Genomic DNA, 23,073 nt, shown 5'->3' with positions numbered 1-23,073 from the left:
TTGAACAAACTTCCAGGCCATGCTGATACTGCTGAGATCTGTGAGAAGCAAGGCTCTACATCACCTCTACTATCATCCAATTATCACACTGTACATAATAAAACATAATTTTTAACAATTAACCAAAAAATTTTCAAGTATGACCAGTATACGACTGACTCAAATTTTTACAGCACACAAAGGACCACTCTGGTTAGGAGGCAAATGAAAGCAACTTAATTTCCAAAAACTGCAGGTCAGTCACATTAAACAGCAATGTGATAATAGACTTCCAGCCCCCCGAAATACATAATAATGTACTTAGATCAATTAAAAAATATGTAATAATGATATATCTGTATTAACGTAGACTATTAAATTATTATGAAAGTGAAATATCTACTTCTAAGACATAAAGCCCAACAAATCAAAAACACTTAAAAACAAGAAAATGAATTCACGGTATTAAGACGTTTTCAACTCTTACCTCGAGAGCTTTAAAAAAACATTTGGAATTGTCTGAAGACTTTAAAAACTTCACAAAAAACGGTTCTTTGTCATTTCTGGACATTTCTGAACTGTCAAAATAAAGGAACCATTAACAAGAACAAAACCACATTAGGTATAAAGTTCCATGTTTAACCCACCTATTTTTCCATGCAGACAAGAATGCCTAAAGACAGACATTCTGGCTCTGCCGGTGAATTCGTCAAAGGCATTTGTAAGAAACCCTGGAATGTGCCCTTGAACCCATCATTTAACTTCCTCCGTTTTCTTTGGCAAAGCCAAAGAAAAAGATGCCAACACCAATCCTTGCAAATCAGAGAGCAAAATTAACCCGAATTGAATACACTGAGGAGGGCCCTGCTATGAAGGCTCTAAGCCCTCTAAGCCAATGGACATTCAATTGCACTTGTTTTATGGATACACAGAGTGCATCTGTCCCTGCGGATACCCACGGCCTGCGAGGTTCGTTCACCCCTCAGTAAACAGATTTTAAATATAAACATGGAAGCCAGTTAGCAGGGTCTTTGCCTCTGCATAAGGCCAGATGCTCCAGTTCCCAGCTCCAGAAAAAGGCCTGGCTCTGGGATCACGGAAGCCACGTCCTTTAGGTGTCAAAGGCCCACCCGCCAGTCCCAGGGCCAGTTACTAGGACAGGAAAAGAGGGTCCTGAAGGCCATAGAAGGCATCGCGAACCCCAGTTGGGGCCGGGGAGGAGCTGAGTCCCCACTCCGCGCCTTACTTACCTCGTTGGGGCCTCGGGGTCTCCGGGCGGCGAGTCGGGGGACGCGCTGCCCGCAGGGCGGTGGCTGGGGTCGGGCGCCAGCCCGGCGCACAGCCCCCTCCCCCGACTCGGCGCCGCCCCTACCCCAAAGCAAACGATGGAGAACCCGGAAATTGCCCAGAACGGAAACCGACTTTCGCGCCAACCGCGCGGCTGCGCTCGCCTTTTCCGGTGGAAGTGACGCCATCCGCAGCTGCGGCAGGAGAGCGGAAATGTCAAAAGTGGAGGTGAGCGGTCCGTGGGTGGTAGGGATTCAGGGAAAGCTTGGGCCGGATCCCTTGGGTTAGGGCTTTGCTGGGCAGGCCTACTCTCCGCGGCGAGTAGGCCCAGCGCCGTCGGTTCAAGAGGTAGGACCACAAGCCAGGAATACTCCTTTACTGTTAAAAAAGCCACGGAAAGAAAGGATGTCCTCAATAGATGTACTTACTTTATACCTGCCTTATACCAGGTATGCACGGAAAAACGTATTATCCAAAACAATTCCTTGAGGCAAATAGTGGTAGTTCCATTTTGCAGATGTAAAAACGGAGGAAGTTAAATGATGGGTTCAAGGGCACAGGGCTAGTAAGTGGTAGAATTAATAACTGCATCCAGGTCTTCTGACTACGGACTGGGTGGTTTCCCTCCAACACAGCAGGAATAGAATCACTGCCTAACACAGCCACAAGATGGCAAGGGAAGAAAGGATGACCTACTACACAGCTAATGTCTTTGCCAAGATCGTCAATGGTCTCCCCTCCTCCTCCCCTTCAGTGGACATCTCCGTTCTCTTTCTCTGCATCTGCCTCGTACTGGGGAGATTCTAGGACTGAACCTAAGGTTCAAATGGCAGAGAGCAAAGGGAGAGGGGGTAAAATGGGCCTGCAAAACCTTAGCTCAGTGGTAACTAGTGGTAAACTGATTAGTTGTTGCTTCTTTTCATTTTATTCTTTAAAAATATTTTTTTTCTTATTTTATAAAATCTTCTAGCCACTATACTAATGCGGATCATTTTATTCTTGACTGCTGAGATTGAGAAAATGACTTTGGATTTACTAATGTAAAAGTATAATGCCATGTCCCTTGATCGTTTTTGTTTTTCTTTTCTCTTTAGAGCCTAAAGATAGTAGTGAGCAGCTTGAGTCTTAAGTGTTTGAATACAACGATGGAAGGTGACAAGGATTCTTTGCTTGGCCAAACTTTAGTCAGACTCCTCAACATTCTCATAGGTTTATCTGTGTATTTCCTTGGAAAATCCAGTTAGAACCCTCCACGCTCAATATCTGATCAGGTTCCTCATCCTCTACCATCCTTAGGTGATGTCTGATCACCTTCACCTATTTTCAGCAAGAAACCCCTTTACTCCTGAAGTTCCTTCTTAGTAATATTGTATCCAGTGACCCCAAACTTTTGTTCCTTGGCTATAAATTCCCACTTGCCCATGCTGTATTTAAAGTTGAGCCCCCTCTCTTTCTCCTAATTCGGCATCCCATTGCCATGGTTGCTATACGTATCCTGATGGTCCTGAATAAAATCTGTCTTACTATGCTTTAATAAATTTCTATCATTCATTATTTATTTATTTATTTATTTTTTATAAAAAATCAGTCAGAATCAATTAACACTGGGGCTCAAAGGTAAAGACCTATTGCTGGGGGAAGGGTGAAGAAAGCCTTAAAAACAAAAAACAAAAATCACTAGAGGTGGAAAAAAAAAATAAACCACATTAATTGTTAAGGTGCAAATCTGACCTGAATCTGTAATAATAATTAATATTTCTGTTAACTGTAAAGGGCACTTTACAGTTAACATGGGACTCCTCACACTATTCCCGTTTACTTTTTTCAGCAACCCTATAATAGATGGGTATCATTGTCTCATGTTATGGAGATGGGGAAAGTGAAGTTCAGGGACTGTGTCACTTGCCCGTGCCTTTCCTGACACACCACACTGCTCCTGGGTACGTGCTGTCTGCCCATCTATGTGTGAAGGTCCACACCAGGGAGGGAGCCCATTCCTGGCCTTTCTGGCCCAAGTAGAGACCTCACACAAGAAGGAGATTCATAGATGCTGCTCATGAAGATGGAGAAAATGCACCCTTTAGCTTTTAGCCAGCCGGAACTTGATAGCAGAGGAGTGACCTGTCTTTAGAGTAAGAGTTCACCACTAGGGGCAAGTTCTCCCATCGTGTGTCTCGAGACAAGTGGAGAGGATCTATCTCTAGTACCTACTCCTGGAAAATGGATAGAGCAATGGTTCTGATGTGTAGTCTCTGGGCCAGCAGCATCAGCGTCTCCTGGGAATTTTGGGGGAATGAAAATTCTTGGGCTCAACTTCAGACCTATTAAGTCAGGAACACTTGGGGTAGGGCTAACAATCTGTGCCCTTCAGGTGATTTTGATACACATTTAAGTTTGCTTGAACAGCAGTCCTTCAGGAAAGGGTGAAAATGGTTAGTCATTTCTCAGTATGCACGGAGGATTGATTCCAAGGCCCCCTGCCGATAACAAAATCTGAAGATGCTCGAGTACCATATATATATGCACATACTCCCATGTACTTTTTTTTTTTTTCTGAGAGAGTCTCACTCTGTTGCCCAGGCTGGAGTGCAGTGGCACGATCTCGGCTCACTGCGATCTTCACCCCTGAGGTTCAAGCGATTCTCCTGCCTCACTCTCCTGAGTAACTGTGATTACAGGTGTCTGCCACCGCACCCAGCTAATTTTTGTGTTTTTAGTAGAGATGGGTTTCACCATGTTGGCCAGGCTAGTCTTGAACTCCTGACCTCGTGATCCACCTGACTCAGACTCCCAAAGTGCTGGGATTACAGGTGTGAGCCACTGTGCCTGGCCACTCCCATGTACTTTAAATAATCACTAGGTTGCTTATAATACCTGATGCTATGTAAATACTATGTAAACAGTTGTTATACTGTTTTTTAAAATTTTATTTTTTATTGTTTTTCTTTTTCCACTATGGCAAATTTTACACAAAAATTGTATTTTTTTTTTTTCTGAATATTTTCGATTCCCGATTGGTTGACCTCCTCAGATGTGGAACCCACAGATACAGAGAACTAACTGTATATGGGTTTGTGGTCCCTGAAGACTTTGGTGAAAACAGGGAAAGGTTGTGATATGACCTTGGAAGCTGAGGTTTTGGTGTTTGCTTTGGCAGCATATTTACTGAAAAAAAAAAAAAAAAAAGAAATGATACGGAGATTAACATTGCCCATGTACAAGGATGACATACAAATTTGTGAAGCATTCCATATTTGCCGGTCATGGTGTTTCATGCCTGTAATTCTAGTACTTTAGGAGGCCCAGGCTGGAAGATCACCTGAGGCTGCTAGTTTAAGACCAGCCAAAGCAACCTAGCAAGACCCCCATCTCTAATATTTACAAAAATTTTTTTAAAAGAAGCTGGGGACCGGGTGCTGTGGCTCACATCTGTAATCCTAGTACTTTGGAAGGCCAAGGTGGGCAGATTGCTTGAGCCCAAGACTTTGAGACCAATCTGGCAACATGGTAAAACCTCATCTCTACAAAAAATACAAAAATGAGCTGAATGTGGTGGCGGGCATCTGTAGTCTCAGCTACTCGGGAGGCTGAGGTGGGAGGATCACCTGAGCCTAGGAAGTTGAGGCTGTGGTGAGCCATGATCATGCCACTGCATTCTAGCCTGGGTAGCAGAGTGAGACCCTGCCCCCTTCCTCCCTTAAAAAAGAAAAGAAAAGAAAAGAAAAAACTGTAGTTGGGGTTGGGAATTAACTTTCCCCTCACTTTCCTGGCATTTAGGGTCAGTTTCCTCTTTCTCTGGCACTTCTGTCACCTAGAGCCTGCTTGGGATGAGATTACAGGCAACTTTATCTGTTTATAGAATGGGAAAGGAGGCCAGGAGCGGTAGCTTATGCCTGTAATCCCAGCACTTTGGGAGGCTGAGGTGGGCAGATCATCTGAGGTTGGGGGTTCGAGACCAGCCTGACCAACATGAAGAAACCTGTCTCTACCAAAAATACAAAAAATTAGCCAGGCATGGTGGTAGGCACCTGTACTTGGGAGGATGAGATAGGAAAATCACTTGAACTCAGGAGGCGAAGGTTGCGGTGAGCCGAGATCGCACCATTGCACTCCAGCTGGGGCAAAAAGAGCGAAACTCCATCTCAAAAAAGAAGAATGGGAAAGAAATCACAGGAAACAAATATGACTAAATAGTTACTTTTACAATGTGGGTGGTGGGAATATGAATATTTCTTATTATATTTTACTACATAGATAATATTTCTCAAAATTAAAGCCAAACTAAAACTAGGTTTTTTGAGTGATAGAGTTTTACATTTGTTTCTAATGCCGTAAATGAATATATATAAATAAATGAATGTATGATTTGTTTTTATTTTTGTTTTGAACTGGAGTCTAACTCTGTCACCCAGGCTGGAGTGCAGCGGCATGATCTCAGCTCACTGTAACCTCTGCCTCCTGGGTTCAAGTGATTCTTCTGCCCCAGCCTCCCAAGTGGCTGGGACTATAGGCACGTGCCACCATGCCCGGCTAATTTTTGTATTTTTAGTAGAGATGGGGTTTCACCATATTGGCCAGGCTGATCTTGAACTCCTGACCTTGTGATTCGCCCGCCTCGACCTCCCAAAGTGTTGGGATTACAGGCACGAGCCACCACGCCTGGCCTTGAATGTACAATTTAAAAGTGAAATTAGTAAATGATATTTATCACTACAGAAATAGTCTGATTAGCAAAACATTTGTTTAAACTATGGTCTTCAGTAACCTGGAAGATAGAACATAGGCCTACTAAGTCTGCTGAGCTCTAGTGAAGAGGAGGTAAAATGGAAGATCAGCAGCACATTCTATTCTATGTTGGTTGCTACTGGCTGCATTTAATTAGGTAAGCAAAAGACAAGCTCAGGGAATTGGCCTGTTTGCAAACAAAAATAAAGATAATTTAAAAATCCGGGCAGGTGCAGTGACTCACACCTTTAATCCTAGCACTTTGGAAGGCTGAGGCAGGAGAATTGCTCGAGGCCGAGAATTCAAGACCAGCCTGGGTGACACAGCCAGACCTTGTCTCTCCAAAAAAGTGTTTTGTTTTGTTTTTTTAATTAACTAAGTGTGGGGGACACACCCCTGTAGTCCTAGGTACTGGGAGGCTGAGGTGGGAGGATTGCTTGAGCCCAGGAGTTTGAGGTTACAGTGAGCTATGATCTCACTATTGCACTCTAGCCTGAGTGACAGAGCAAGACCCTGACTCAAAAAAAAAAAGAAAAAAAAAAATTCAAGTATGTGAGATTTTGCAAAGTTGGAAAAGCTGACTTCATCTGTGTCCTAAAAACAAGAGATAAACCTAAGAAAGGTTTTGAGCAACAAATGCCCATTACAACCCGGCTCTGTGGAAAAGATCTACTTAAAGAATATGGTCCTCTCACCCAAGCTAGGTAGGCACCATCAACTGAGAGAGAGGTATGGGGCCAAAGATAGCGATCAGGTGTGAAAATTTTGTCTAGGAAAGAACTGGGGAGGGGACTACTTATGTAGAAGAACAACTCTGCCATGGCTTCCCCTGTTGATAAGCTTATACTTATCAATAGAGGCAAAGGCTTGAATTGCAACTTCTCTGAGCCCTGGCAGAACACCTTGTCATCCTTAAAGGAGGTGTCTAAGGAGCTACTAGAAAGGCATCTCTCACTCGCCTTTCTGTCTCTCCTAAGAGGCCGTCATGACATAGTTTCTCATCACCTCCCAGGTTTTGATGAGATGTGGGGCTTTCTGCCCCACTCCCCTCATGATAGGACTGCAGAATATAAAAGCACTAGCTACCATCTAGATTTGGCTCCTTGGTAATAGAGTATCCTACAACTCACATTGCCATCATCAGACCCAGGGAGATGACATCTTTCACTTATTCTTCTCTGTTGCTATCTATGGAAGTAATAAACCATCTAAATCTAAAATTGTCTCAAGTATATTCACGGGTGGAATCAGGCCCTACCCTTGACCTTGTTTTGTATGTGTGAGGTTGACAGCTACCATGTGAAACTGACTGGAACCAAATAGATCTGAAGATTACGAACATTTTGAGGTAATTGCTTTCTGAACCCAGCCAGAAACCTGGAGTATTCAGACTTTGATTTAATCCTCAAATTTTCGTAGCACAAGTAGGTGAAAAGTCATACAGCCCCAAGGAGCACAAACTCCTCAATACTGAGATATGGATAGAGAGGGTAATAGAAAATGAAGATCCTCCCAGAAGGAAGCACCAGGGATCTTGAAGAGCAATGAGCAAAGGAGCTCCTGTAACAGAACAGAATCTGTTCTAAACAGAACCCCCAATAGAGAGCCTCCTAGTGCCTGCCCAATTTCAAAATTGATACTGACTAATGATGGCTATGGGTCTCCACTGCTCCCTTTTCTGAAAAGGAGTTTTATTGTTGTTATTTTGTTTGTGCCTCCCCGTTCCCCACTGTGTAGCAGATGTGTGCTTGGGCAGGGAAGGACAAAAACATTGTCTTTTGAGTCGTATGTTACTGGTTGATTCTGGCAGAGATCATGTAGAAACCCTTAGTGTCTCACCCATACCCCCTCACCCTTAGCATTAATGCACATTAGGAAACTTCCAGCTGCCAGCATCTGTGTTCATTGCATGAAGGCATTCTCTGGCACCAGGAATCTGCTCTGCCACCTGCACAGTAGGCCAGAGGGCTAAAGGATTTATGACCCACAGGAAAAAAAAACCCTCAAATGATGGCTGACAGGAGTTGATGCACAAAAACCCTTGTTTGCATGTCTCATGGATGGGATATCTACTCGGACTCTCATGGTTTCCTCAGGGGAATTAAGGCCCAGGGTCCACAAGTGGCACAGTGGCAATTGACTTGTTAACACATTCTTTGGATGCCTTTCTCCCTGTCTTGCATCTGTATTTTATTTTCTTCTCTCCCCCCTCCCCCGCCCCCAAACTGAGACGGAGTTTTGCTTTGTTATCCAGGGTGGAGTACAGTGACGCGATCTCAGTTCACTGCAACCTCTGCCTCCCAGGTTCAAGCAATTCTCTTGCCTCGACCTCCCGAGTAGCTGGGATTACAGGCACCTGCCACCACACCTGACTAATTGTTTGTATTTTTAGTAGAGACGGGGTTTCACTGTATTGGCCAGGCTGGTCTCAAACTCCTGACCTCAGGTGATCCACCCATCTAGGCCTCCCAAAGTGCTGGGATTGCAGGCATGAGCCACCGTGCCCAGCCACATCTCTACTTTCTTGCCTGTGTTTCTTGTCAAATAAAACATCTGAGAAGTCTTGTCTAAAAGTCCATTTTCTGGGGCTGCTCAAACTAAGACAAAAGACCCCAGACATGTGCTCCCCTTTCATAGTGTTTTGCTGTTGCTAAGAAGTAGTTTCCCAGCCAGGGACTACAGTTCCCATCCTCTTTACAATTGGTGGGGTCATGGGACTGAGTTATGGCCAATAGAATATAGGTAGAAGTGATGTTTGTCACATCCGGGCTTGATCCAGGAAAATTTCTTGCACTACCTTCCAAGCTCTTCCTTATTCTGTCATTTGAATGTTAACACATGGAGCAGTCTTGGAAGCACGTGTTGAAAATGGCAGAACCTCTCTCAGCCTGGATCCCTGAATGACTGAATGGAGCTATGAAAGTGAACTCCCCACTCCCACCCTAACAAATCACCATGATTGCTGCCAGATGGGCTTTATGTTACTAAGAAGTCAACTCCTATTGTGTTAAACCATTAAGATTTTGGAACTTTGCTATTATAGCAGTTAGTGCCAATCCAACCAATTCTGAACTTGGAAACAGTTTAAACAAACACGTTGCCCCCATGCCGTTATTACTTCAAGATCCCTTGGAAAGGGGAAGGTGTGAAATTGCTCCAGAGACAAATGCCAGAGGCCACATGAGAAAGAGCATGGACTATGGAAGCAGACTGCCTAGTTTGAATGCCAGCTTGGACACCTACTAGCTACCTGACCTTGGGCAAGTCACTGGTTAACCTCTCTGTGCTTCACTTTCTCTCTGTACAAAAAGGGGATGCCAATAACCTTGTGGGGTTACTATAAATTAACATTTGGGAAGCACTTAGCACCCTGCCTGGTACACAATTAATAATAAATCTATACATCCCAAGTTTTCCAAAGGTCATCTTTGCCATGAAGTTTTTAGACTGTTTTCCACCATACAAGCATCATACCTTCTGCTTTGCTATTTGTGAGAGCCTGCACCAAAGCACAGAAATGACTTTAGCACTTTGGATGTCCTATCTTTGCAATATGACTTTGTCTCAGTACACATGAAGTTTTCAGAGTTTGATCTAATCTAGGGTCGGGGGCACAGTGGCTGCTATTGGATTTAGGCTGTGTTAGTTTTAGGTGGATAATTAACCTTAGAAGGAATGATCACCTCTGGACTTTATTTGGTTTTTCTCCATAGGTCTGCAGAGGAGATTGCTCAACCCACTTTTGAGACATTCGTGTGCATTTATTGATCTGTGATTTTTTGAGCCCAATATTATAGCAGACACTATTTTCCAACCTTGTATTAGAATGTTGGACAAGAAAAAAGTGATCTCTGCCCTCATAGACCCTATTTCCTTTCAAATGTTTGAATAAGTGAAGGGAGAGCCAGGACAGTTGAAGATGAACCACTTGGCACAAAGTCAGAGGGAATCTGGCTTTGCCTGAGCAGAGGATCACTGCTGGCTTACAGAGAAACCAGCTGAGCTGATGGCAGTTTCAGAGCTGGGAAAACAGAAGTGGAGGCAAGATCCCAGTGAGAAGGGAGGAGCAGAGAACTAAGCTTGACAAAGGGCCAGTTTTCTCCTTAAGATACTTGGCACAATTTGAAGTTCCATGGAATGGGAGATAAAAAGATAATGCTACACCTGGAAGAGGCTCCAATAAATATATCAAGTATATGAGTTTCCTGTTACTATTGTAAAAAAAACTTAATATCTTACAGTTTTGGAGGTTGGAAGTCGGAAATGGGTCTCACTGGGCTTAAATCAAGATGTCAGCAGGGCTGAGTTCCTTTCTGGAGGCTCTGTTTCTACATTTAAAGAACCCTTATGATGATATTGGCCCACCTGGATAATCAGGCAATACATTTCTAAATAAACCATGAGTTGAATAAGAAATCACAATAAAATTAGAATATATTTTGAACTGAAAAACCATGAAGTTATAATATATCAAGAAAAGGAATGCTTATAGGGAAATTCATAGCCTTCATCACATATAGTAGAGAAGAGAGGCTGAAAAATCAATGACCTTAACTACCTTAAAAAAAAAAAAAAAAAAAGCAAGAGAAGCCAAGCACAGTGGCTCACACCTGCAATCCCAGCACTTTGGGAGGCCAAGGCAGGCAGATCACTTGAGGCCAGGAGTTAGAGACCAGCCTGAACAACATGGTGAAACTCCATCTCCACTAAAAAAAAAGACAAAACAGTTAGCCAGGTGCTGTGTCTCATGCCTGTAATCCCAGCTACTCAGGAGGCTGAGGCAGGAGAATCACTTGAACCCAGGAGGCGGAGGTTGCAGTGAGCCGCAATCATGCCACTTCACTCCAGCCTGGGCAATAGAGCGACACTCTGTCAAAAAAAAAAAAAAAAAAAAAAAGAAGAAGAAAAAGGAGAAGGAGGAGAAGAAGAAAGAAAGAATAAAGAAGCTAGAGAAAGACCAAAACTCAAAGAAAGTCAACAGAGCAGAAATCAATGAAATAATAAATGAACGTACAATAGAGAAAAACAGCAAAGCCAAGGTTGATTCTCTGAAAAGATTAATGAAATAGGTAAAATCCTGGCAATACTAACCAAGGAAAAGTGGTAACATAAATCACCAATATCAGCAATGAAAACACTAAATACCACATACTAAAAATGTCAAAGGATAAGATCGTGAATGATTTTATATCAATAAATTTGAAAATTTAGATAAAATGGACACATTTCTTTAAAAAAAAAAACTTACCAATATTGAAATTTGAAGGATCATAAAACCTGGATATTTCTCTAGCTATTTAAGAAACTCAATCTGTTATCAAAAACTTTTCCACAAATAAAACTCTAAACACAGGTGGCTTCATTGGTGAAGCCTTGCAAACATTTAAGAAAGAAAGAACGCTATTCTTACACAGTGTCTTCCAGAGAATAAGAAAAGAAGTAGCATATTCCAGTTCATTTTGTGAGCCATTATAACTTTGAAACCAAACTTTTAGTGACATTAAGATAAAGAAAACTGCAGAATGATTTCTCTCACGAACACAAATGCAAAAAAAATCCTAAAAAGAAAAGTAAGTTCAGCAACATGTAAAAAAAAAGTTATGCATAATAGCCAAGGAGGGTTTATTCCAGGAGTGTAAGAGTAGTTTAACATTTAAAAATCAATTAAAGGAGTCCAGCGTGGTGGTGCACAGCTGTAGCCCCAGCTACTTGGGAGGCTGAGGAGGGAGGGTAACTTGGGCCTAGGAGGTGGAGCCTTCACTGAACTATGATCCCACAGCTGCACTCCAGCCTGGGCAATAGAGCAGGACCCAAGCAAGAAGGAAGGGAAGGGAAGGGAAGGGAAGGGAAAGGAAGGGAAAGAAAGGGAGGGGAGGGGAGAGGAGGGGGAAAGAGAAAGGAAGAATGGAAGGATGGAAGGAAGGAAGGTAAACAGAAAAAGGAAAGAAAGAAAGAGAAAGAAAGAAAAAAAGAAAGAGAAAGAAACAATTAGAGGAGTTTACCACATTAACATAAAAAGAAAAGGGAATCATATAAGTATCTTAGATGCAGAAAAAATACTTGACAAAATGCAATACCCATTCATGACCCAAAATTTCGGCAACCCAGGAAGGAAGGAAATTTCCTTAATATGGTTAATATTTAAAACAAAACACCAGCAAAAATTTTGCCTAATGGAGAATTATTGAAAACTTTCCCCATCACCACTTCTACTCAATATTGTATTAATAGTTTGGCAGTAACTATTAAAGCTGAACATACATCTACTTCATGATGTATGGGGAAACCCTGCAGTAATGCATACCTAAGTGCACTAAAAGACATGTAGTAGAATGTAATGTGAGTTCTAGCCAGTGCAGTAAGTCAAGAGGAAAGAGATTCCTAAGGATCTGAAAGGAAAAACCAAAACTGACGTTATCCATATAAGATATAAGGATGTACATGGAAAAGAAACAATTCCAACTAATAAGACAATTCAGCAAGATCACTAGATTCAAGGTCAATATACAAAATCCAATTGTTTTTTTTCAGATACTAGCAGCAGATAGAAAATAAAATTAAAATTATATTCACAGCAGCACTATCCTTAGGAGTCCAAACTGAAGACTGCAACGATCAGGAGGAAAGATAAAACGTGCTGCATACACAGTGTAAAATGTGCAATGCTGAGAATGAATAAAGGGCAACTATACACAACATAGGTGAATCTCACACACAGAATCTCCAGTGAAAGAGGCCAAACACAAAATTGTACATATGGTATGATTCCATCTGCATAAAGCTCAAAAATCAGCAGAATTAGTCTATTCTGTTAGAAGTCAAGATAATGGGTACCTTTGTGGGAGGGGGCTGTGCCAGCTCTGTTAACGTTTTGTTTCTTGATGTGGGTGCTGGTTATGTGGATGGGTTCATTTGATGATAATTAAGCAGTACATTTATTTAGGACATGTGACGTTGTATGTATATTTATTATATTTTAATTAAGAGTTCTTAAATTTTTATTTAAATTCAGATTTTCCTCAGGCAGAAGTCAGACTTGAGCAGGATCGCGCTGCAGGTGTGAGGAGAGGCAGCCCTCTCTGGGTTCAGCGCTTCACCTGACCTTGGCCTCCCAGAGCTGAGGGCTGCTGGGGACAGTGTCATTTGGGTAGAGTTTCCGAGAGGACCCAGGAGTGGTCCATTCTCTCGATGGAGACCCTTTGGGAGGAAGAGTCTGAGAATCCTTGAGAATTGTGTTCAAAAGGTTGGGTATACGAGAGCGCGTGCTTTCCTGGGGGAAGAGCCCACAGTTTTCACCCTATGGACAGCCCCCGAATCCCAAAGATTTTGTGTTTTTGAGATGTTTAGGAGCTGCTGGGCTGGATGAGGGTCCGGGGGGGTCAGAAACTTGCCAACTAGCAACTCACCTGGGACCCCCTGCGGATCTCTCTCTGGGTTGTAAGGCGACCAGACTAGTGCGCTCCGAAGCTGCTCAGGCTCTGGGGTGCTGCCCCTTCGCCCGAGGTGCAGCCTCACAGACCCCGGCGCTGGGCAGGGGGCGGGAGACAGTCTCGCATCTTGCAGCCCTCTGGTCCCACTGAAGGCACAAGCTGCTCGCTGCCTGCCCCACGGGAGGAGTGCGAGGAGTAACGAGGGTTACTTTCCCAGGGCAAACCTTTCCCGGGAGGCGCTGCTTGCTCCGGCAGGGTGAAGTCGGACGAGGCGCGAGAGCGGGATGGGTGACGCGCGCCAGCCGCGGAGAATGAGGCTCGCCATCTGCGCCCTGCTGTACGCCGGGGCCCTGGGTGAGTGCGCGCTGGGAGTCGAGGTGGGGGCCGGCGCTGCAGGGTGCTCCGTGGAGGCACTGGGTGCCAGCAGCGGCTCGGTCACAGCCGGACCCTGCGCGACGACCGGACAGCCAGCGGACCTGCAGGGCTGCGATGCACCCCTAAAAGTGCTTTCTCCACGCGGGCGCACCTGACACTTTGGTCCTCCCAGAAACCCGTTGACCAGAGAGAGGATTGCAAACTATGACTAGCTGGCCAAATCCTGTCTGCGGCTTGATGTTGTATACACCTAGATGAGCCGAGAATGCTTTTCACATCTTTAAATGGTTGAAAGGGAAAGGCCGGACGCGGTGACTCAGATCTGTAATCCACATTTGGGGAGGCCGAGGTGGATGGATCACCTGATGTCAGGAGTTCCAGACCAGCCTGGCCAACATGATGAAACCCCGTCTCTACTAAAAATACAAAAATTAGCCGGTTGTGGTGGCGCGCGACTATAGTCCCAGCTACTCGGGAGGCGGAGGCATGAGAATCTCTTGAACCCGGGAGATGGAGGTTGCAGTGAGCCGAGATCACACCACTGCATTCCAGTCTGGGCGACAGAGTGAGACTCTGCTTAAAAAAAAAAAAAAAAAAAAAAAAAAAAAAAAAAAAGGGGGAAATAAAAAAAGAAAAATTTTAAAAAAAAAAAAAAAAAAAAAAAAAAAAAAAAGATTGAAGGGGAAATCTAAAGAGCAATATTATGTGACATGAAAATTATATAAAATTCAAATTTCAGTGTCCATAAATAAAATTTTGTTAGAATGCAATCATGATCATTCAGTTAAATATTGTCTATGGCAGCTTTCAGACTTGTCCAAGTCAAATATCCCCAAGTTTAAAACATTTTATTTGGGAAGCAAGAATTGAAATTCTGGGCATACACACAGACTGGGTTGTCTTCTCTATGTCCAAAGGACAAAGAGAAGATTGGAGGTTTCATAGAAAAGGAGAAATGTTCTTCTAGAAAGTTCATTGGCACAAGTAAAGTTTTGGGGAACTGACAAGTCCTGACTGGTGAGGGACTATAACAGGTAAAATTAACCTTAGAGTGGCAGCTACTTAGCCAGTAGCTGTTAACTAAAACTGGTCTCAGGTTACAATAGGCAGTTTCAGCAGCCGGGCTTGCGAAGAATTTCACATGTGGAGCAATGCTATGAGCCCCGAGTGCTTTTTTGCCCCTGACTTCTCACCGTGTTTTAGTTGGATATGACAAAAACGACCCAGTTCTGTATGATCAACTTTCACAGGCTTCAAGGTCAGAGTTGAGTAGTTGCCACAGAGACTGTGTGGCACATAAAGCCTAAACTATTTACTCTTTAGCCCGTGACAAAATAAGTTCATGACCCCTGGGCTAGAGGCTGTTGATCTCCTTTAAAGTGAAGGAAATGGGGTTAGAGGAGAGAAGGGATTTTCCCCCCCAGGGCTTAAGGGTTATTATTAAGTGCAGGGGAGGAGCAGGTGGGACACATGCTAGGTGTGCCTAACATCTAACCAGAGGAATTTTTCTTGACCCAAACTGGAGAGCACTTCCAGTACTTTTACCATACAACAGAGAGGTAGAGGGATATAGAGAAAAAACAATCACTGTAGAATGAGATCCACCTGTCACTCACTGCTGTGTGACTCTGAGTTCTCCCTTGACATCTCTGAGCTGGTTTCATTCACTAGTAATTGCCTTTTCGCAACAAACACACAATTACTGTGAAAATGAGATACTGTGTCTAGAGGCAGGCAGAGTTCTAGGCACAGGTGAGTTTCACTGGTAAAAATCCTGCACATAAATGCAAGGGGCCCCTTCCCATTTTGCAAGGGTGGGCTCCTCCAGGGCTCTTGGCTGGGTGATTTGAGGAAGGGAGTGATGCAAAGTCAATGAACTCATGCATGTGAAGAGCCCTTCCTGACTCAGCAACTGTTGGTTCTGTCCAGCCCTGGTTCTGTCATGTCTGAGACTGTGGTAAATAATTTCTGGGGTAGGGTATCTTATGTGGGATGAGGGATAACCAGAGCAAGGGCAGAGCAAGAAGAAGGCAGGAAGGGAAGGGGGTGCTGTGGTGCCCCTTCACTGGCTCAGCACTGCCACGTGGGGCCACACAGGGAGCTCTGCTGGGGCTAGGGAAGGCTGGAAGGTAGAGCACAGCTGTAGCTCAACTGCAGTCACAAGGAAACCCAGAGTGCAGCCCCGCTGGGATGGTTCTGAAATTCTTCCTGAACAGGGTTTGTGCTGTTTGTTCTTCCTCTGTCTCTTGTCCTGGCAATGTCAGGCTCTGACCAAAAGTTCATTTTCCCAATTCACCCTGTGTTTACAAACCAGACGCAAGAGCTGCCCATTTCAGCCTCTGCATTCACCTTCTCTCCTTCTTGGCCGCTGGACCAGGCTGGAGTCTGGGATATGCTTTCCTCAAAACTCAGTATTCTAGTCAAACAAGAACAATTCTGGTGGCAAATGACAGAAAATGCAACCAAAGTAGCTTAAATAAAAAAGAGCAAAGGGAAGAGTGCAGTTATTGGTATGCCCTGCAAGATCCAGGAGCCAAGGGTTCAGACAGCCAGTACCTCTACCTTGGCCTCCACCTCCTTTCTCAGCTTCTTGCCCTTGCTTAAGAACTTTCTCTGTTTGGTAAGCATCAGCAGCTTTCCCGTTTCAGGATCCGTCTGAAATATTCACAGCGGGCTCTGATTACCCCTGCTTTAAATTGCCATATGGCCAGTGCTTTTGGTGAGTGACCTAGTCTAGGTTACTTGACTCTTTCTATCCTTAGCTTGCTTGCACATACTTTCATTTTCTTTTAAAAATTATTTCTTTCTTTTTTCTGTTTTATAGAGGCAGGGTCTCTTTCTGTCATCCAGGCTGGAGGGCAGTGGTGTGATCATAGCTCACTGCAACCTCGAACTCCTAGGCTCAAGCAATCCTCCCATCTCACCCTCCTGAGTAGCTGGGACTACAGGTGTGCATCACCATGCCAAGCTAATTTTTTATTTTATTTTGTTTATTTATTATACTTTAAGTTCCGGATACATGTACAGAACGTGCAGGTTTGTTACGTAGGTATACACATGCCATGGTGGTTTGCTGCACCCATCAACCCATCATCTACATTAGGTGTTTCTCCCAATACTATCTCTCCCCCATTCCCCCACCCCCTGACAGACCCCAGTGTGTGATGTTCCCCTCCCTGTGTCCATGTGTTCTCATTGTTCAACTCCCACTTATGAGTGAGAACATGTGGTATTTGGTTTTCTGTTCCTGTGTTATTTTGCTGAGAATGATGGTTTCCAGCTTCATCCATGTTCCCGCAAAGGACATGAATGCATCCTTTTTTATGGCTGCATAGTATTCCATGTTGTATATGTGCCACGTGTTCTTTATCCAGTCTATCATTGATGGGCATTTGAGTTGGTTCCAAGTCTTTGCTATTGTGAACAGTGCCGCAATAAACATAAGTGTGCAGGTGTTTTTATAGTAGAATGATTTATAATCCTTTGGGTATATACCCAGTAAAGGATTGCTGGGTCAAATGGTATTTCTGGTTCTAGATCCTTGAAGAATTGCCACACTGTCTTCCACAGTGGTTGAACTAATTGACAATCCCACCAACAGTGTAAAAGCGTTCCTATTTTTCCACATCCTCTCCAGCATCTGTTGTTTCCTTTTTAATGATTGCTGTTCTAACTGGCATGAGATGGTATCTCACTGTGGTTTTGATTTGCATTTCTCTAATGATCAGTGATGTTGAGCTTTTTTAAATATGTTTGTTGGCCACATGTCTTCTTTTGAAAAGTGTCTATTCATATCCTTTGCCCACTTTTTGATGAGGTTGTTTTTTCTTGTAAATTTGTTTAAGTTCCTTATAGATTCTGGATATTAGCCCTTTGTCAGATGGATAGATTGCAAAAATTTTCTCGCATTCTGTAGGTTTCCTATTCACTCTGATGATAGTTTCTTTTGGCCCAGCTAATTTTTAATTTTTAAAAATTTTTGTAGAGATGGAGTCTCACCATCTTGCTCAGGCTAGTCTCGAACTCCTGGGCTCAAGTGATTCTTCTGCCTCAGCCTCCCAAAGTGTTGGGATTACAGGTGTTAACCACCATACCTGGCCTTTAAAATCATTTTTATTGAAGTATGATTTACCTATAGCATAATGCCATGTACTCATTTAAAGTATACATATAGTTCAGTGAATCTTAGCAAATATAACTATTCATGTAATTGTCACCAAGATAAATGACATTTTCATCACCCCCAAGATGCCCGCAGTCATTCCTACTTTCTGCCACTATAGATAAGTTTTGTCTTTTCTAGGATTCCATGTAAGTGGAATCATACAGTATATTGTGCTTTGTTTGACTTTTTTTTTTTTTAACTCGACATACTTGTTTTGAGATTCATCCATGTTCTTGTGTGTAGCATGCTTCATTCCTTTTTATTATTGGGTAGTACTCTATTGAATGGATTTACCACAACTTTTTCACCGATTCACTTGTTCATGGACATTTAGATTGTCTCCAGTTTGGGGCTATTATGAATAAAGCTGCCATGGACATTAGTGGACGAGTCTTCAGAGGACATGTTTTTATTTCTTTTGGTTAAATATCTAGAGTTACTGGGTCATACCAATAAGTGTATGTTCAAGTCGACTTTGAGTAGCTGTGCCATTTTACATTCCCACCAGCAGCATTTAAGAGTTTCAGCTGCTCCATGTTCTGCCAGTGCTTGGTGGTGTCAGTTTTTCACAGTTAGCCATTCTAATAGGTATGCATTCTAATTGGTATGTAGTGAAGTCAATCTCCATGTGGCTTTAATTTGCATTTCTCTGGGGACTCACAGTGTGAGGATCTTTTCATATTCTTATTTTCTATTCCTATATTCATATATAGTCTTTTATGATGTTTCTATTTGAACTTTTTCTCCATTTTTTTTTTTTTCAAATTATGGGAGGCTTCCTGGCTTTTACTCATACCTTTTTTTCTTTTTCTTTTTCTTTCTTTCTTTTTTGGAAATAGGTTCTCATTCTGTTGCCCAGGCTGGAGAGCAGTGGCGCAATCATGGCTCACTGCAGTCTCAACCTCTTGGGCTCAAGAGATCCTCCCACCTCAGCCTCCTGAGTAGCTGGAACTACAGGCACATGCCACCACACCTAGCTAATTTTTTATTTTTTGTAGAGACATGTCTCACTATGTTGCCCGGGGTGGTCTCAAACTCTTTGGGCTCAAGCAATCCTCCTGCCTCAACCTCCCAAGCATCTGGGATTGTAGACACACAGTACCATATGGAGCTACTCTCCACCTTTTTTTGTTGTTTGTTTCTTTTAACACAAATACAATGGTGACTGAAAATACTGACTTCTAAAAAAGGCCTTATCTTGACATTCCACACAAAGGCGCATGGCCTGCATAATTCCACTCCCTCCCTTGGGCTTCTTACCCTGTCTTGCTGCTACTGAAGACATTTTCAAGTAAATTTGAAGGGCTCTATTTGTCCCTTTTCATCACTGGCATGGGATTCTGTGTAAGGTAATTTGGCATCTTCTGTCCTATTTCTTTTAATATTTCCTACCTATAGACAGTTAAAAAGCAGTATAGGTTTTGGAGTCAAACAGACCTGGATGGTTCAAATATTAAGTTCAACTGCAGTAATTTAATTCCCTGGCAGTTTTTTTAAAATCTCATTTCACAACTGTGAAAATTAGAGGAAAGAAATGTGCTTGGCCCACTGCCTGACATATGGGGCTCAGTCAAAAATGGTAGCAGTTATTATTGCAAACCTCACCTTCTAGAGTTCATTTAAATAATGTTTTGCCCAAATACCACAGATTCGTAAACAGCATTTTGCCTTTCTAGTGCTCTCTACGTTAATTATTCCACCTTACAATGCCAGTAAACTAAAGTCACTGATTTTAACATCCCGGCAACCCTACAGTGTAAGGTTCAAGTCCCCGATGTTGAGATACTGAGTGAATCACTAGGCCCTACCTGTGGGGGTAGGAAGCATTTTTTTTTTAAGGTGAGATTCACATAACATAAATTAGTCATTTAAAAGTGTACAAATCAGTAGTATTTAGGGCATTGGAAATGTTGTACAACCACTACCTCTATCTAGTTCCAAAACTTTTTCACCATCCTAAAAGAGAACTCCATACCCATAAGTGGTCAGTGCCCATTTTCTTCACCCCCTGGCACATGGCAACCACCAATTAATTTCCTTCCTGTCTCTATAGATGTACCTAGTCTAGATATTCATATAAATGGAATCATATCGTGGGTAGCCTTTTGTGTCTGGCTACTTGCACTCAAGTTGGAGTTTTCGAGGTTCATTTACCCTGCAGCATGTAGCAGTACTTCATTCTTTTCATGATGGAATAATATTCCATCATCTGGCTATTCCCCATTTTGTTCATGCATTCATCTATTGATGCACATTTGGGCCGTTTCCACCATTTAGCTATTGGAAATAGTGCTGCTGTGAACATTCGTGTGCATGTGTTTGAGTCCCTGTTGTCAATTCTTTTGGATATATACCTAAAAGTGAAATTGCTGTACTGTATGCTAATTCTATGTTTAACTTTTGATAGAGGCTTTTGGCTTTTTTAGCTGAGGGGTGGGGCAGAATCAAAGAAATGGGCCCAGAGAATTCATGTGAGCCAGGCAGCCTATGGAATTTGTGTGTACCCCTCTCAGCTGACCCTTTATCTTGTCTTTAACCTCTTCTCCCAGCACAGAAGAGTGAGTGCTGTGGGTCCCTTACACCTCTGGCCTCTCCCTCCTAGGCCTGTGCCTTGCCCCTCCTGAGAAAACTGGAAGATGGTGTGCCGCATCAGATCATGAGGCCATGAGGTGTGCCAGTTTCTGAGACAATATTAAAAAAGTGTTTCCAGCAGATGGTCCCCTTGTCACTTGCGTGAAGAGAACCTCTTCCCTTGAGTACATTAAGGCCATCGCAGTAAGTCACTGCTGACTAAAACAGAGTGGAAGAAAGTCTATACTTTCGTTTTGTTTTTCTGCACTTGTTTATTGCTTTCTCCCCACAGGAAGCAGCCCATGCTTTAGAGCAGAAAGAAACAAGCCAAAGATCTGAAAATGCAGGGACTATGGGTAAAGAAAAATATAGCTGCTCAACATTCATTGATAGCAAAAATCGTAATCCTAATCATAATTCAACACCTAATAGAGAAGGATTCAATCTCAGTAAAATACCTATGTCAAGCAAAGCTAGCATTACATTGAAAGAGAATCTGTGAAGACTCAGAAATAAACAGAAGCTCTAGTGTCAGTATTATTACTAAATATTGTTTTTAGAAGTTATCGTAGTGCAATATGATATAAAATGCATATAAGATAGAAGAAACAAACGAAAACACCAATATTTTCAGATGGTGGAATGCCTAGAAAATACACTAGAATCAAGAGAAATGTTACTATAATTATTTGTTAATGAATACATTAGTTTGGCAAAAGATAAATGTATCACAGTCGTTTTCATATACCAACAATTGTTAGCTGTGAAGAAAATCCCAAAATTGTTATCTCATTTACATTTAAAATAATAAAAAGAAAAATATTTCTGGAAAAATATTATATGAGAGATCTGCAAGGCTTTTATAAATATAATATAGGCTCGGTGTGGTAGCTCACACCTGTAATCCCAGCACTTTAGGAGGCCAAGATGGGTGCATCACTTGAGGTCAGGCGTTCCAGACCAGCCTGGCCCCCAACATGGTGAAACCCCATCTCTAGTCATTTAGAAAAATACAAAAATTAGCCCGGTGTGGTGGCACACACTTGTAGTCCCAGCTACGTGGGAGTCTGAGGCAGGAGAACCCAGAGGTTGCCGTGAGCCAAGATTGTGCCACTACACTCCAGCCTGGGCAACGGAGCGAGACTCTGTCTCAAAACAAATAAATAAATAAAATAGTAAATAAATAAATAAAATATAAAGGTCTGTAACAAGTGAATAATATTTATTAACAAATGAAAACATATGCTGTATTCCCAGATGGAAAGACTAAATATCACATACTTGCATACCTTCCCAAAGTTACTCATAAATTTAGTATATGTTTAATCAAAATACAGTCTTTTTAAAAGAATCAATAAAATATTTATAACATTCTTGAGAAAAAATACGTGCATGAAATTTTAAAGTTGTATTATGAAAAAGAAAAGTAGCAGGGGAGTGGCTGAGTCCTACCTAAAACTATACCATATTTAAATAACAATGTTACAAAGGATAGGATACTGGCACATATATAGAAGACCCGGAAGAGAACTAGATTCAGATACATTGTCAGCTTTCTGTATATCCATTCAACTATCTAATTATCTACATGATATGATATAGATGCAAACTGTGATAGACATTAGGGCATGAGGATCCTAGGCTTAATAAATTTAGGTAAGATACATGTAGATTTGTTCTTTAAATCAAATTAAATTGAATTTTTATTTGACAAATAATAGTTGTGCATATTTATGGGGTAAATGTGGTGTTTTGATACATGTATACTAGATTTAGATAAGTATAGTAAGGCAAACTTGCCAAACAAGTGGCCGAGAAAGGAGTCTTTAGTTGGACAACTGGGTAGTCATTCAGAAAAAATAATCAAGTGAGCTTCTTAATCCATTCACCAAAATAAATTCCCAGCGTGACTCAACTTGATTAAAAGACATAGACATAACTAGAGAAATTACAAAAGTAGACACATTGGAAATGTCAAAAAATTTAAACCATGACAAAGAAATGTTTTTAAAAAGCCCTAAGCATGCAAAAAAAAAAAAAAAAAAAAAAAAATCACATCAGCTATAACAAAACCACAAACTATATAAAGATGTCATTTAAACTTATAAGAAATACTGAAGAATAACAAACTATAAACAAGCCATTTGAGAAAAGACATTACAACTAAGAATATTAATAAAGGAAAAATGTTCATCCCTTTTAATAAACAAAGACATGCAAATAAAACCATTCTAAAAGTAGCAGTTTGTATTTAGTAATGAATTGACATTTCTAAAGTGATAACACTTATCACTGGTAGGTTTGCAGTGAAATTGGTATGCATTGCTATTGGAGATTATAAATTATACATTTCTATATCATTTCTGGAAACCAATTTAGAAATATTCAGTAAGGGTCATAAAGATGTGCATAAATTTTCATCTATTTTTGTAATGTGTGTGTGTGTTTATGGGAAGAGAGAGGGAGAGATTTGTTAGAGGAATTTGACTTTATACAGTTGTGGGTGCTAGCTAAGCAGTCTCTATGAGATTGTTGTCTTTT

At 42.0% G+C, this 23,073-nt stretch overlaps 2 protein-coding genes and 1 pseudogene across 4 annotated transcripts in view; 2 read left to right on the top strand and 1 right to left on the bottom strand.

The window, feature by feature from the left end:
- TOPBP1 (DNA topoisomerase II binding protein 1) overlaps window positions 1-1,379 on the bottom strand; it is a 65,441-nt gene extending 64,062 nt beyond the window's left edge. Inside the window, exons 1-2 of one of the 3 annotated variants that reach the window (XM_025376293.1) lie at window positions 1,230-1,379; window positions 467-552 (exon numbers count right to left, since the gene is read on the bottom strand). In XM_025376293.1, coding sequence (XP_025232078.1) covers window positions 467-550 — 84 coding nt within the window. In that variant the 5' untranslated portion in view covers window positions 551-552; window positions 1,230-1,379. Of the gene's footprint in view, window positions 1-466; window positions 558-1,229 lie in introns of all 3 variants that reach the window. The other 2 variants (XM_025376294.1, XM_025376292.1) reach the window with 2 other exon arrangements.
- A 3,046-nt stretch (window positions 1,380-4,425) lies between these two features.
- Window positions 4,426-4,524, top strand: LOC112619876 (annotated as a pseudogene).
- Window positions 4,525-13,732: 9,208 nt separating this feature from the next.
- LOC112619403 (inhibitor of carbonic anhydrase-like) overlaps window positions 13,733-23,073 on the top strand; it is a 53,478-nt gene continuing 44,137 nt past the window's right edge. The window contains 2 exon segments of the mRNA XM_025377382.1: window positions 13,733-13,775; window positions 20,564-20,736. Coding sequence (XP_025233167.1) covers window positions 13,733-13,775; window positions 20,564-20,736 — 216 coding nt within the window.

This window comes from Theropithecus gelada, chromosome 2 (genome assembly GCF_003255815.1).
Source record: "Theropithecus gelada isolate Dixy chromosome 2, Tgel_1.0, whole genome shotgun sequence".
Classification (NCBI taxonomy): domain Eukaryota; kingdom Metazoa; phylum Chordata; class Mammalia; order Primates; family Cercopithecidae; genus Theropithecus; species Theropithecus gelada.
The sequence above is the reverse complement of the archived record's forward strand: the minus strand, read 5'-3'. Positions and strand labels throughout refer to the sequence as shown.